We start from the raw sequence: 13,566 nt of genomic DNA, 5'->3' as shown, positions 1-13,566 counted from the left end.
AGGCTTTAATAACAGCATAGCTGTCTTATTTTGATGTGATGGACTTTGTACACATATTTTGATGGTTTAAAAAAAAAATAGTAGTCGCAGAAACGTGCTGTTCTGATTAGTTGATAAAAGCGATGGCCCCATCCGAGATGGTTGGGAGTTTTGTCTGTAAATAAAAACATCTAATCGTGTGTGACCGGGTTTCCCCCCGCTCTCCTCCTTCAGGTGCCACAGCTTCCGCCCGTAAGGAAGTCATCCGCAACAAGATCCGCGCCATCGGCAAAATGGCCAGAGTATTCTCTGTGCTCAGGTAAGAAACTGCGGAAAAAAGCTCTTCCTTCCCTCGTAAGGCGTGCCAGCACATCAGTCACCTGGAACACCTTGCCTCCCGCCTTGCAGAGAGGAGAGTGAGAGCGTGCTGACGCTGAAGGGCCTGACCCCGACCGGCATGCTGCCCAGCGGAGTGCTGTCCGGCGGCAAGGAGAAGCTCCAGAATGGTAAGACCGTCCCCGGACCCCCAGCTACGTACCCCACAAGAGGCTGTCGTAGGCATTCATAGTGTAGGCCCCAATATATCATCCACACCGCCATGCTGTTTCGGAACGACATGTAGGCTCCTCCCTTTGTCCCTCTTAGTCTTGAGTTTCGCTGGTTGCTTCCTAGTCATCGTTCAGGTTTTTCCAATTAGCCAATGCCAGTTATGTTGTGACTTTGACAGGTTGTTCTGTAGAATAATAGCTCCGTTTATAATTAAGAAAGAAGCAATAGCCACTCTGAACATTCTTCAAGCTGACGAGCACTGTCAGTACGTTGTTAACAACTTTACATTTAGCCTTAATCTCCCGAGAAAGGGTTCCGTCCAAGCCTCCAGTGCAGGTTATCTTTCTCTGCCTCGTCTCCTACAATGTGTCTCCCTCTTAATGTTTCGCCTCCCTCCCCTGTCTCCTTTTGAAATCCACTCGTTTATCTCAAATATTATCTGTATCTTTTTTCCTTTCTCCTTTCTCCCTAGAAACCGCAGGTATATTCTGTTGTGCAAGTATTCCGTACAGTGTTTTTATTATTTTCTTCGTAACACCGGTTATAGAATCCACCCTTGAATGTTAAATTCCAAACACTCCTTAAATGAGTTTGGCGCCTAGCCGCGGCTCGAAAACCGAGAGGCGCTTCAAGCGCCCGGGGGTTTGTTTTTCTAAAGAAATGGACAATTATTTCCCAAAATGTAATACGGTTTCAATCTTGCAGTGCTCCTGTGTCGTTAAAAGTTAAGGAGAGACTGTGAGTCAAAGGATGAATTGGAATTGACATAACCAAGCTGTGAATGAAAGGGGGATAGCTGCTATCTGCCTTGTCATCCACAAAGAATAGAGCAGAAATCCGAGAAAACTTCACTCTCCTCTCATAGGCACTTACACATGATTTTGTTTTCCCATTGCCTGGTCTGTCTCAGCCCGGCGTACGCTGGACAAAGACCAGAGACGCCATCTTCTCACGTCGCTCGAACAATCGCACATTGCACGTGTAATGCACAAACTAACCGGGCCCCCGAAAAATCTGCCATTCCATGATCACCAAATTCTTTGCAGAACATCGAATAGAAGAGATAAGCACTTTGTATCCCAGTGTTGGCCGCAGTTGCTAAGTAAAAAAGAAACACACAGCTGCATGTGAAAAGAGCCTCTTGGGATTTGTAACAAATTCAAATCCACACTAAGCAGTATGACTGCTGCACAGAGAGCCAAAGCAACGATTATTTCACCGAAGAGTGTAATTTAATTATTATTATTAATTATTGAATTGGTCGAATATTGCAGAAAAATGATGGTTCATACTTTAAACCATGGATTTCTGGGGGGCCTGACGCTCATTCTCCAATGGAGGAGGAGGGACGTACAAATTTGGCACTAACATTTGTTACTCCCAAGTCAGGCTACATTTAGGATGAGGAGGAATACTCAAATCTGTAGCATGTGTGAATTGAAGACACAAACATTTTTTTTAGGATTTGTACTGATGTCGTTGCGTTCCTAAAAAGTAAGAAATTAGGTAGCTTTTGGCTGCTGTAGGTCAGCGGACCATGTCGGCTCCTGTCCTTGGATATGGATTATTCTAGCCACTGTAAACACAGCCACGAGTATTCCTCTTCAAAGCAGCAGAGGACCAAATTCAAAATGGAGGTAGAGTGACGTTCAGAGATTCCTGTCGCGGCATCGGCAGAATCGCATTGCCCGTACTCCGTCCGGGTAGACGGCAATGTGCTTCAGCCGCCATGTTGAAACCATCAGCCATCGATTCAGTTTAAACCTCATGAGCCCTTCTCAGTGTCTGATTCTCCTGTGTACTTCTGTGACCTCTTCTCATCCCCAGTTTTAAGTATCGTAGAGCTGTATTTTGCCTTCCACCTCTCCCTCATTTTGCGTCTTTGTGCACCCTATCTCTACATTTTCTGTTGACTAACATTCAAAGGCTTTAACAAATTTGAGAGCAACAAAGTGGTAAGTGGTAATTGACGCTTTAGTTTTCCTGTGGGTATGTCAGCATTTTTACATGCTGTGGTCTACTTATGTGCTTGACTACACTATATACCACCGCTCACAATAGTTGACCATCACTCTGGCACATCAAGGACCTTTCCATTGTAGTTACAGTATGTATCTGTCATGTCCTTTCACCATGGTCATCTCACATTGTTTTTATTTTTCCATTTGAACGCTTAGGGGGTTATCGGAAGTATACGATTATATTTTCAAGATTTACATTTATCAGACGCTTTTGTCCAAAGCCACTTACATGAGAGGCTAGAAACAATCAAAGCATGCATCGACCATTGGAGCAACCTCAAACTTAAGTGCCCGAGCACCTGTAAGGAATCAGAATAAAATAGTGTTGTTAGTATTTTATTGTTGTATGTTAATGCAATATGTCAAAACAACTTGTAAGCTAGTCAACCTCAACAAGAATAGTAAGTCATAGGTGTTAATGGTTGTGAGAGCGCTGTGCTCCAATACAGCGTGAATCGGGAGATTTCACTACCTCAATATTTCTAGCAGACTTGAATGGTTGGATTTAGCGGGATGATGAGGAGCTCTGTCTTGGAGAGGGCCTTCCTTCATCCAGACAGATGTCTGCGAGGCTTGCCAAGATTCTTGCGGAGACGGTGGTATCCCCTGGAGGAAAGGAGAGGTTGCGCTGGCTGACCAAGCACAGATCCCTGTGGGACACCGGTCCTTACCTGGTGTGACTTGGACACCTCCCCCTTACACGACACCTTGTAGAATCAACCCGAGAGAGGGGTAAGACCCTGTGATACCAAAATCAGATAGACTGGATCAGAGAACCTGATGGGTCACAGTGTCAAAGGCTGCGGATAAATCAAGAACAATCAGAACAGATATAGACAGGTTGTTCTGTGAGAAAAGAAAGATACGTTTTGGGTAGAAATTCCAGAAGAGAGAGAGGCTGGGAGTGGGTTGAGGCGATTGGATATTTTGGCATCAGATAGGTGGGAGAGAATCGGCTGCTGATAGCCACCACCTTGAATTGAAAGGTGGTGGTTAAGTCATTAGCCGTCAGGTTGGAGGGAGGGTTTTGAAAGTAGAGAAGCGTTTGCGTGAATCAGTAGTGTTGTTAATCTTGTCCTGATAGTAAGTGGTTTTAGTGTTAGTAATACGAGACGAGAAAGAGCATTGAGATCAATGCGGTCTTAGCCAACCTGAGAATTGTCCGATGTTCTGGAGGAGGGGGGACGGAAGTTATGAAGACATGATGCTAGAGTGGAGCACAGCATGTCTGCCTGTGGAGCGACCACATTTGAAGCCAGACTGGTTAGGATCTAACAGGTTATTCTGTGTGAGAACCATATTGGTTTGTTTAAATACAGCGCGTTCAAGTGTTTTTGATAGAAATGGGCAGAGGAGACAGGTCTATAATTCTCTACTTGCACTGGGTTTAGTGATTACTTCTCGAGCAGTGGAGTTACTCAAGCCTGCTTAAACCTGTCTGGGGGAGCGAGAGCGAAGATAGAATTGGTGCCGCTTCCTCTCAGCCGACCTGAGCTTTGTTCAATGATCTCGGAGAGTCCCAGACAGCCAGAGGTTATCAAGGCATGAGGAGAGTGTGGAGCAGAGCGTGTCTGTGGCATTATTAACACCGAGTGGAGCTACTCAAGCCTGCTTAAATGTGTCTGGGAATGTACCTGTCATGAGGGGGAGAGGATTGGCTGCTGATAGCTGCCACCTCCTCTTCAAAGACGGTGGCAGAGTCATCAGCAGTCAGGGTTGAGGAGAATTTGCGTGAATCAGTAGTGTTGTTAATCTTGTCCTTGTATTAAGTGATTTTAGTTTATACGAGAAAGAGGATTGCTACTAATTCAGATCAACACCAGACAGATGGAGGGTGCTTCTCCCGCTGGTCTGGGGGTAGAGGTTATTAAGACATGAGGTGAGTGGGGGGCAGAGAGAACTGAATTAGAGCTCAACAGTGAGTTTGGAGGTTTAAATCCCATTCACGTTTCCACTTCTGGTGGAACATGGACATCGCAATCATGATTACAACACTATTTTTAACAAAAAAATTGAATTTGCAGTGGTTTATGGGATGAGTATTTCTTTCACTCTTAAAATAATTACGTACACAGTCTTGTGCCTTTTTTTTTTTTTGCTCCAAATTGAATGTTTTATAGGCACGATTCATCTTACAGTTGGTTGGCTTGGTTACAGGTTTAACTCCTTATTTAATGATTTTCTGAAACGTCAGTGGGGTGAATGAATGGGAAATTCACTTCGGGAGCCATTCAAAGAGTGGGTTGTCACTGTTGAGCTCTATAATGAAGTGATCTGATGTAATGGGGTGATCCAGTTGGTTACCTGCTTTGTACGGAGGGAGTTCCAACGAGGACAGCAGCTGGTAGTTTGTCCAGGTCACCCAGGCTCACAAGGGGAGAGCAGTCTTTTGGGATTGATGAGAGCAGTATGTCCAGTTCCTCCACAAAGCTCCCCAGTTGACCTGGTGGATGATAGATAACGACAATGTGATCAGTTATTGTTATAGTTATTGCATGATATTCAAACAAGGTATTATTGCAGAGGGAGAAGTGACAAATAATCTCTGAAACTTGAAGTGGGTTGAGAGGGCACCAGGGGTTGTTGTGTTCTGAGTACAGAGTGGGCAGGAATATATCGAAACCACATGGTTTATTGTGATTGAACCCTGTGTGAGGGAAGGTAATGTGTACTTAGCTGAGACGGGTGTCACTCGGTGGACTTGTCTCTTCACGACCCCTGATGGTTACAGCCTACTCAATTATCACTATGACTTTCTGGGATTGCCCTACTCAATGACTATGGAACTAATCAAACAAATGTATTAAAACCCAGCACCTAATGGTTCCGGTAAAACAAGATTTGATCCAACTTTCAACAAGTTACACTTACAGATTCTAGTGTGCTCCTAGCCAGATGGGATGCTTTGCCTGTGTCTAGATGTGTTGTTAGCACTGGTTCATCAGTGTAGGTATTTTTCTTGCTTTTGACTGTATATGTTTAAAGCACATATGACACAGGGATACCAGTGTCAAATTGAGTGTGTTTACTAGTCAACATCCTCTGACTATTTTCGGGTTTTGGAAAATTTGAATGGTAGGGTGAGAAACCTTCCTTAAAATTATCTCTTGGTCCCACTGATAATTACCGGGGGGTATTTTTATCAAATGTACTCCATTTTGCCGTATTTAGTATGCGTTAATTCCTCATCAAAGCAAGAATTAACCAATGCAAATGAGGTCATAATTAAGTACAAAAAATGTGTTACCATAGTTGCCGTGCAGTGGGACTAGGATAACATTTTAAGTTAGGTTTCGCAACCTATTCAAACTTTCCAGAAGCCGAAAATATTACATTTCTAAAAATGTGAGTCATCACCAGGAACGGGTGTGGGCTGACTAGTAAATGGGATAAAACTCAATTTGTGTGGTACGGTACTTTAACATGCACGAGTAACACACTCAAAGAGATAATACCCTTCCACGAGCCCGTATCACCGCCGCCATCATCCTCTCCCACGTTGGCAAACATTAGTGTGTTCCTTGTCGTCAGTCTGGAGATCATGTACAACTGTGTTTTTGCCATTTTCTCGCTCTTTTGCTGCTCATTGACTTTTGTTCCTGGGACGAAAATGAAACTCCTCTGCTCACTTCTCTCATTCGTTTTGCAACCCCCCTCTTCTTCTCTTCAGCTACTATTGAGGCCATAGAGGCTGACGAAGGTAAATGGGTCTGTCCGCCCTCTTCTGTTGCTTCCACGGCAATAGACAGGGGGCACTGTTGGGTTTTCTTCATCCATCTCGCTGGTGTTTGATTAGAGTGTGTTGGGTGTTTGGGCTAACTATTTGTTGCATAGTATTAACAAGGACAAAAAAAAAAAACTCCAATTAAAAACAAAGTGAGTAAGTAACAAAATCCTACTGTAGTCACATGTTTTAAAGGGGAACAGATTTCATAGCATAGATTTCATTTTTTTGAGTTTCTCATTGAAAAGGCTTATTTGGCCTTCTTAGCTTAGATTCCTTTTCATTTCTTCCTGACTGCCAGTGCAGTAGCGAAGGCGGGGCGCGGCCCATTTCCACTCTGACTGTATTGGCCGTCATTGAGAAACACACAGAACCATAGCTACCCCTGTAACTTCCAATAAGTTCACGCATCCATGTCAGTAAATTTTACCTGACTAATAACAGTGTGGAAAACCTTAAAAGTATGTCCATATTGCTTGTTCCCTAAATTTTCATTAAGCACATCCTTTTTGTTAGTGATTGTGGAAGTGGAGACTGGTTTTGGCAGCATCTGCAGGTGATTCAGGTAATTAAGAGTCTTCAAAAGCTGCTGTAGCTTCACCTCTCAACAGACAGGCTGGGCTCCCAGTCCAGACTGCACCCAAAATTTGTGGTGAATTTGTTGGAATCAACACCCAGCTAAAGCTGGTTTGTGTTCTGCCTTCCTCCTGGTCCATATATGACTTATAGGAAACCAGCTTAAGGCATATAGTATAGACAGTATACTCTCCACAACCGACAAGACACTTGTCAGGAGAGAGTGAAACTACAGCAGTGTTTAAAGGTTCTCCTGCAGCTGTGTCCTCTGCAGATGCTGCCACTCCCCACTGCCACAGTGACATACAAGATGAGGTTCAATTTACTTTTGGATTTTACCTCCTTTAAACCATTTCATCGAAGCTATCCACATCTAGAGACTGGTTATCAAAGATTTACTCAACCGGGAGAAGCTCTCATCACTCTGAGAATGACGACCAATATCTGCAAGTTCGTCTCAGTTGATCCCGTAGAGATCCTAAAGCAACGAGATAATAGTTTAAAAACCGCATTTCCAAGTGAGGCAAAACATTTCAGGTTTCCACACTTTTTCTTTTAACAAACCAATCAAGCTGTGTTCTAAATTCACTATATACTTTACCAACAACTGAACTGTCCCAGAAGTAGAACCTAAAGATTTCTATGCCTGTCATTTCTAGACCTTGCTATGAAAGTGTATAATATTTCCCCTTTGAAACTATTGAAGCAGTTGTGTATTGTTGTTGACATTATTTCAATATAATGAAATGCGCAATCTTGCACAGTTTGAATTAGAAGCCAAACAGTTACTGTCCAGTTGAGGACCCAGTCTAATTGAATTTTCTCAAAGCGAATGTTCAAAATTGTGAATGGCACAATAGCAATATCAACTGCAAGCTAAATAGCAGTCTGCCAGCTGCTATTTAGTTATAATTGTCCAGTAATTCTTCTCTGGTGCCCATAGAGGATGGTCCGTCTTAGTGTCGACACACTTTCTATTGCTTCTTTTTCCCGTGTGGATCCTTTGTGGCCCTGCTGTGTTGTGTTCTTCTCTGTGAGCTGCTAATAACCTGTGTCTGACCTGTGCTATGCAGCAACACAACTACACTACCCATCAGCCCCTTATCCGCACTCACCAAATTGAGTTCTAAAGCAGTTTCCACTCAATCAAACAAAGCATACCAATACAATCCCAGCCTCTGAGGGATGGAAGTAACAAATAAATCATGGAACAAAAATACATTACAAAAAAAAAAAAAAGGCTAATATAATCAACTACAGGTTGGAACTTTTCGAAAAACTCTCGATCTAAAGGAAAAAAAAAAAGTCTCATTGAATTGAATAAAACTGAGTTGAATCAACATTTAAAAATTGTATCCATTTTTATCCCCATTATGTGTAATCGATCTGGTTTTATTCATTTCAGTGGCATTTAATTAAGTTGTTAAAATATCTCATTTTTGTTGTTACATTGTACAATTCTATTTAATTTGTCTGTTCTATTACTCAATAGTATTTTTTTTTCCCCCACCTCCACCCCTCATGAAACGCCATTGGACCTGAGTAATTGCTGCATGCTCGAAGCAGACTTAACAAGTGATTAGCACCCCAAGTACTTCTCGTAGTGTTTTTGTACGTAAGCTCAGTCTCAACATGGTACTATGTTGTGGGAGTGAATACCTCAGTGGGCTCCACTATATTCCTTTTTATTTCTTTTCGTCTTTTATTATCCTTTGTCCATTTTGTCCTGTTTAAGTTGTGTTGTAGTGGGGAGATCTGGATATTTGGGGTCTTTAGATGTTATCCACTTGTGCCTTTCAGTGAGTGTAACCTCTTACAAAAGTCATCTATTCATCTTAGGTCCCCAGGAATCCATTGCAAACCTTTAAGTATACTAAATGTACAGTATACACAAGTGAAATGGAAGGAATTATTCGATTTTTAAGTCCAATTTCTGTCTCCGAACAATTATGGCACAATAAGAACCTATTGACCCTAATGCCAGGAATAAACCCTGTAGTTTTAGTATGATTATGTAAGTTGGGTTACATCATTTTGAAACATGGATTACAGTTGTAAATGTGTTCATAATATAACAATGAGTTGTATTGATTTGTTTATATATGTCCTTTAGAACTGAAAAATGACCAATATTCTACTATGCATTGTTTTGATCACATCTACATTCTCCTTGCCAAATTAGTAGATTAGTTCTATTTGCAGTTTTGTAACTCAAGTGACACCTTTATCCAGATTCACTGCAGCCATGAGTAAATACCCAACAGTACGGGCCTATATCTCTTAACTCTCCAAGTAACATAATGTGCTAATTTAATAGAAAGGGGTCATTTGATGTGCAGTAGCTGATCCCAGATACTTAGTTTTCAGCCTAGAACCGAGGAGAGGCTATAACTGGAATAGAACATTTTCAGCAAAGGTCAATAAGGTATGAAGACTTTAAGATCTGAGAAGACTTCTAAATGGGTGCAAATACATTCAGGCTGATTATGTACAGCTGTGGCTTTATGCAGCTCTGTTTGAGTCGGTACTCTTCCTCAGGCATCACTGGTGCTGCCTGAGGAAGAGTACCGACTTGAGAAGCACCACCATAAAGCCAAACAATGCTCCGTGTCTACTTGATCACTGTTCCATTCTTCGTAAATAAACCAGAATACATTTGTTGAGCGACAAGTCTGTGAGTAAGGCTGAGATGCTGCTCGTCAGGTCGTGAAGGGAAGTCATCTGCATAGAAACTGATTAGAGTCTCATACTGGAGCAGCATATAGGTCGACGAGGTGTTGAAATGATTAAAGAAACTATAGCAGGGATGCAAGGAGTGTCCCATGTTGAAGCCTTGAGTGATTGTGGTCAGAGGAGCTATTTTGTGAGGAACGTTTGAGAACATTGGAAGTGACAGCAAGTCCAAAAGTTTTGGTTTACAACGAAAGGAAGTATACCACTCTGTTTTTTGGATCGCTGGTCGATTGGGGTTATGGAGGTATGTTTGTATCTACTCTCGCTAACCTTAAAATGACTGACTAGTGCACAGCTAGACGTTAATACGGAAGTCAATTTGAGTGAGGATGAAGGTCAGGCGAGCGGGGACGGGCTACAGAGAGCTAGCCAAGTTTGACCCCAACCCCGAAAGTCTCTCCTGATTACCCCCCCCGTGTCCCTTTCTGTTCCACCCCCAACAGCCATCAAAGGTTTCTCACCTCAGCACAAGATCACCAGCTTCGCGGAGGCCAAGGGTCTGGATCGCATCAACGAGAGGATGCCGCCGAGGCGGGACACGCTGCCCTCCGACGCCAGCCTCAACTCGCTCAACAAGGCCCTGTCCTCCGAGACCAACGGCACCGGCGCCAAGGGCAGCACCAGCGGCGGGGGCAGCATCCAGTGAGGTGCGGCGAGCGTGGCCGGCGGCGCCGTCCCGTCCAAATCCTTGTCTTGGCCTGCCACTGCAGGAAAGGGGCAGAGGGTGATGAGTGGAGAGGTGTGCGAAGGGAGGGGGTTGGCATGAGTGTTTCAGCGTGTAGAGCGTGGCGTTTGAGTCGCTCATTGGGGCGACGCCTAACTTTGCTAGTTTTTTGGATATGCCTTCAAAATATTAGTACACAGTCAAATCTGCTAAATTATTGCTGGTTCACATTTATGAATGGTCGGGCCGCGTGCCTGGCCGTACACCATGACTCGGTATGTCAGAGAGGTTAAGAGGAAGGGGGGGAATCTTGAAAGCTTTTTTTTTTTTAAGCCCCTTGCTCATTTTCACCGAAAAGGAAACTTGTTTAACTTCTTACTAACTATTGTACGTTTACAAAATACAGCACTAAAAGGACAGATCATGAGATGTTTTTAACATATAAGGGTGTACAAACTAAATAAGGACTATTTATTGATGATTTTTTTTTTTGCTACTCTTATAAAATAGCTCTGAAATGAATTAGGCAGTCTTAAAAAGAATGTTGCAACATTGTTGAAATGCCAAATAATAGAACATCTATGGTTTTGTACAGATTATGCTTACCTCAGGTTCTTTTGGTGTATGCTTTGACCTGATTTTCTGTATAATTGCTAAATAACTCGGTAATGAATACCTATTTTCTTGAGTTTCATAACTGGAATTTACATTTATCTATCATTTGCAAATATTTTTTATTTTGTCTCCATTGGGGGGTAGATTTATTGTGGCTTGCTAAATTTCTTGAGTGTTCATTTTTCTCTTTTTAAGTATTGCGAACAAAGTAAAAATAGAGAACCTATATTGTGTAAGAAAAACAAAGAATACAATAAACTTAAAAGTGTCTGCCTATGCATGTTTTATAACACCAAACAAAGAAAGAAATCGGACTACCATGGCTGTGGGGGCCTGTTTTGAAATATATTGCGCTTTAGTGAACATATACTGGAAACATATACCTGCGTACTTTCAATTAACACCATGATAATGCTCTATGCCTTCAACTTATTTTGTAATTGAAGCATTTAAACTATCTAAGATGGATAACAAATCATATTTTTAATCTGCGCTTGTAAGTGCACACAGTCCAACTAAGCATGTTTGACATATTTTGTGAGGTGTGTGGTTACATGTGGAACTCAAAATGCATGATAGCTGTTAGTGTCATATAATGGTTCAAACTGTTATGTTCTGTTTTGTAAATGTGCCACAGAAAGTGAAATTAGATTATTATTTGGAACTCTGCTTTATATATCAGTTACAGGTTTGATACTGCTCACTACTTTAAAAAAAAATCTTCAAATCTTTTTTAAGAACTGCTTAAGTGCCCAAGTAATTCACTACACGACATGAAGCCTTGCTTTTGTAATTAAACTTCAAAACTGTTGGCAGATGAGGCATGCACTTGCAACTATGAGAAGTATTTTATATAACTGTTGAATAAAATGTGCATGAATTTCAACTTGACATGAACCTGCATTTTGTATCAGTGACTATAACATAATGGGCTACTCTGACCCCTGCCGATGAATATACTATACCATCAAAAATAAAATCAAATACAATGTAAACCAAATTATTCCGATTATGGTGATTTAATTGAATTTACGGTTTCTGAGGTAATCTGAAGGTAATCTGCTAATCCTGTTCTACTCATAATCTGTATAGACCGGAACCTACCCTTATTAGTCTTTTAACAAAAGACTGATTCATATTCTGTTGAAATAAGATGCCCAATATATCCTGCGAGACGAGTGTGGATGGCGAAACTTGGAAGGAGGTTATTTCAAATGTTGTGTTTTTCAAGATCAAATTAAATTCTCAAGTCCAAACTTTGAAACCTTTGAGCAAGCCTGCTTTTACAGTGGCAGGGGGGAGGGGGTCTCTGCACTGGAACTCCTATTCATAAAGGAATCCCCCAAAGACAGCATTGTTCAACGGTTCCGCATTGTTCAGTGTTTCCTCTTTTGTCACTCAATGAACTTGAAACTTGATTAAAATACGAGTGTGCACACCCCCCCGTGTGTATATCCTGCATATTTTCTCCTACGTCCCTCTTTATGTCAAAATAAGACATGCTTGATATTTACTATTCAAAGTTATGAATTTGACTTTCCATTGCCAATTAAAAATGTGAACAAAACAAATTGTTTTTCTTCTTGTTAGTAGTAGCTGAATGGTCAATGGTAGATCTACTCTGTATCTTGCAAATTTACAGTGTAGGGGGCCTGCACAAATTAAGCTGTGAATTTGAGTATTTAATGGTTTTAAATGAAGGGCGGGGGGACGACATGTTTCTGTAAAACGACAACCACTGCAAGTGACATTATCCAAAAAGAGAAATTGAGCAAAACTAAATCCCACACCACTGAAATTCAACAGGTCAAAAACACCACCACGTGCGACAAAACCTCAAGCCAACATACCGGAATGCCACAGCCAGGAGGCCTGTGTGACGGATCAACAGCAGCTCAATATTGCGACGACATAAGCCACAAGCTGAGGAAACAACATGGCCACACTGACCATCTCCCCTTGCCACTCTTATAAACAATGAATAGGAAAACGTCACGGTCCGGGGAAGAAGTGAATCTTTAATGTGGCCTCATCCAGGTTCAATAAAAAGATCAGGCATCAGTTTGAGCTCTCAAATAAAGCCCTCATTCATTAAAATGTTGAGTTTAGAATATTTAGAATATATTGTTTTGGTCACCGCTTCCAGGATATTTGCTCTCGTGCTGAGTTCTTAATACATACACAATAAAATAAAATTTTAATATTTAAAAAAAATATTTTAATAGTTTTATAGCCAAATTAACCTGAATGTCTCCAATACTAATCGCTCTTAATCTTAGATCAATCCCAAACTTTAACTTGAGTCCGTGTAATTGTCGATATTCAGTCTCAGACCAACATCAAAGTTGTAAAGAAAATATATTCTGGTTTTATTTAACATTGCCCTGATATTTTACCCCAATGGTTCCCAAACGCTGGGTTTCGATCCAAAACTGGGTCGCAGGTGCATTTCGAGCGGACCGCGGGAGTGTTACCCCACTTCTTCAGAAATGATACATATTTTTAAACTGCCCCGAATCTCCGACGTGGCTGTCATGACCTTGTTTCACGAACTTTCCACCGGTCACCGTCATACAGTCGTGAGCCAGCTCAAATTAATTCAAAGCAATTCATTCATATCCGTTAAACTCAAGCTTTCCATATCAAAGTTCAATTTGAACGGTTTACATCGGAGGACATTCGGGTTGTGATCCTTTGGCCGGACC

The 13,566-nt window shown here is 41.7% G+C and overlaps 1 protein-coding gene across 4 annotated transcripts in view; it reads left to right on the top strand.

Annotated features, from left to right (window-relative positions):
• The window catches only part of LOC307246863 (protein phosphatase 3 catalytic subunit alpha), an 84,583-nt gene extending 72,151 nt beyond the window's left edge, over positions 1-12,432 (top strand). For 2 of the 4 annotated variants that reach the window (XM_080022894.1, XM_080022893.1), the window contains 4 exons: positions 214-298; positions 388-485; positions 6,220-6,249; positions 10,026-12,432. In XM_080022894.1, the coding sequence (XP_079879020.1) occupies positions 214-298; positions 388-485; positions 6,220-6,249; positions 10,026-10,228 (416 nt within the window). In that variant the 3' untranslated portion in view covers positions 10,229-12,432. The remainder of the gene's footprint in view (positions 1-213; positions 299-387; positions 486-6,219; positions 6,250-10,025) is intronic. The other 2 variants (XM_080022896.1, XM_080022895.1) reach the window with 1 other exon arrangement.
• The last annotated feature ends 1,134 nt before the right edge of the window (positions 12,433-13,566 follow it).

The sequence above is a fragment of the Zeus faber genome, assembly GCF_960531495.2.
Source record: "Zeus faber genome assembly, chromosome: 22".
In the NCBI taxonomy this organism is placed as follows: Eukaryota; Metazoa; Chordata; class Actinopteri; order Zeiformes; family Zeidae; genus Zeus; species Zeus faber.
Note: the sequence above shows the minus strand (reverse complement) of the source record. Positions and strands in the feature narration are given on the sequence as shown.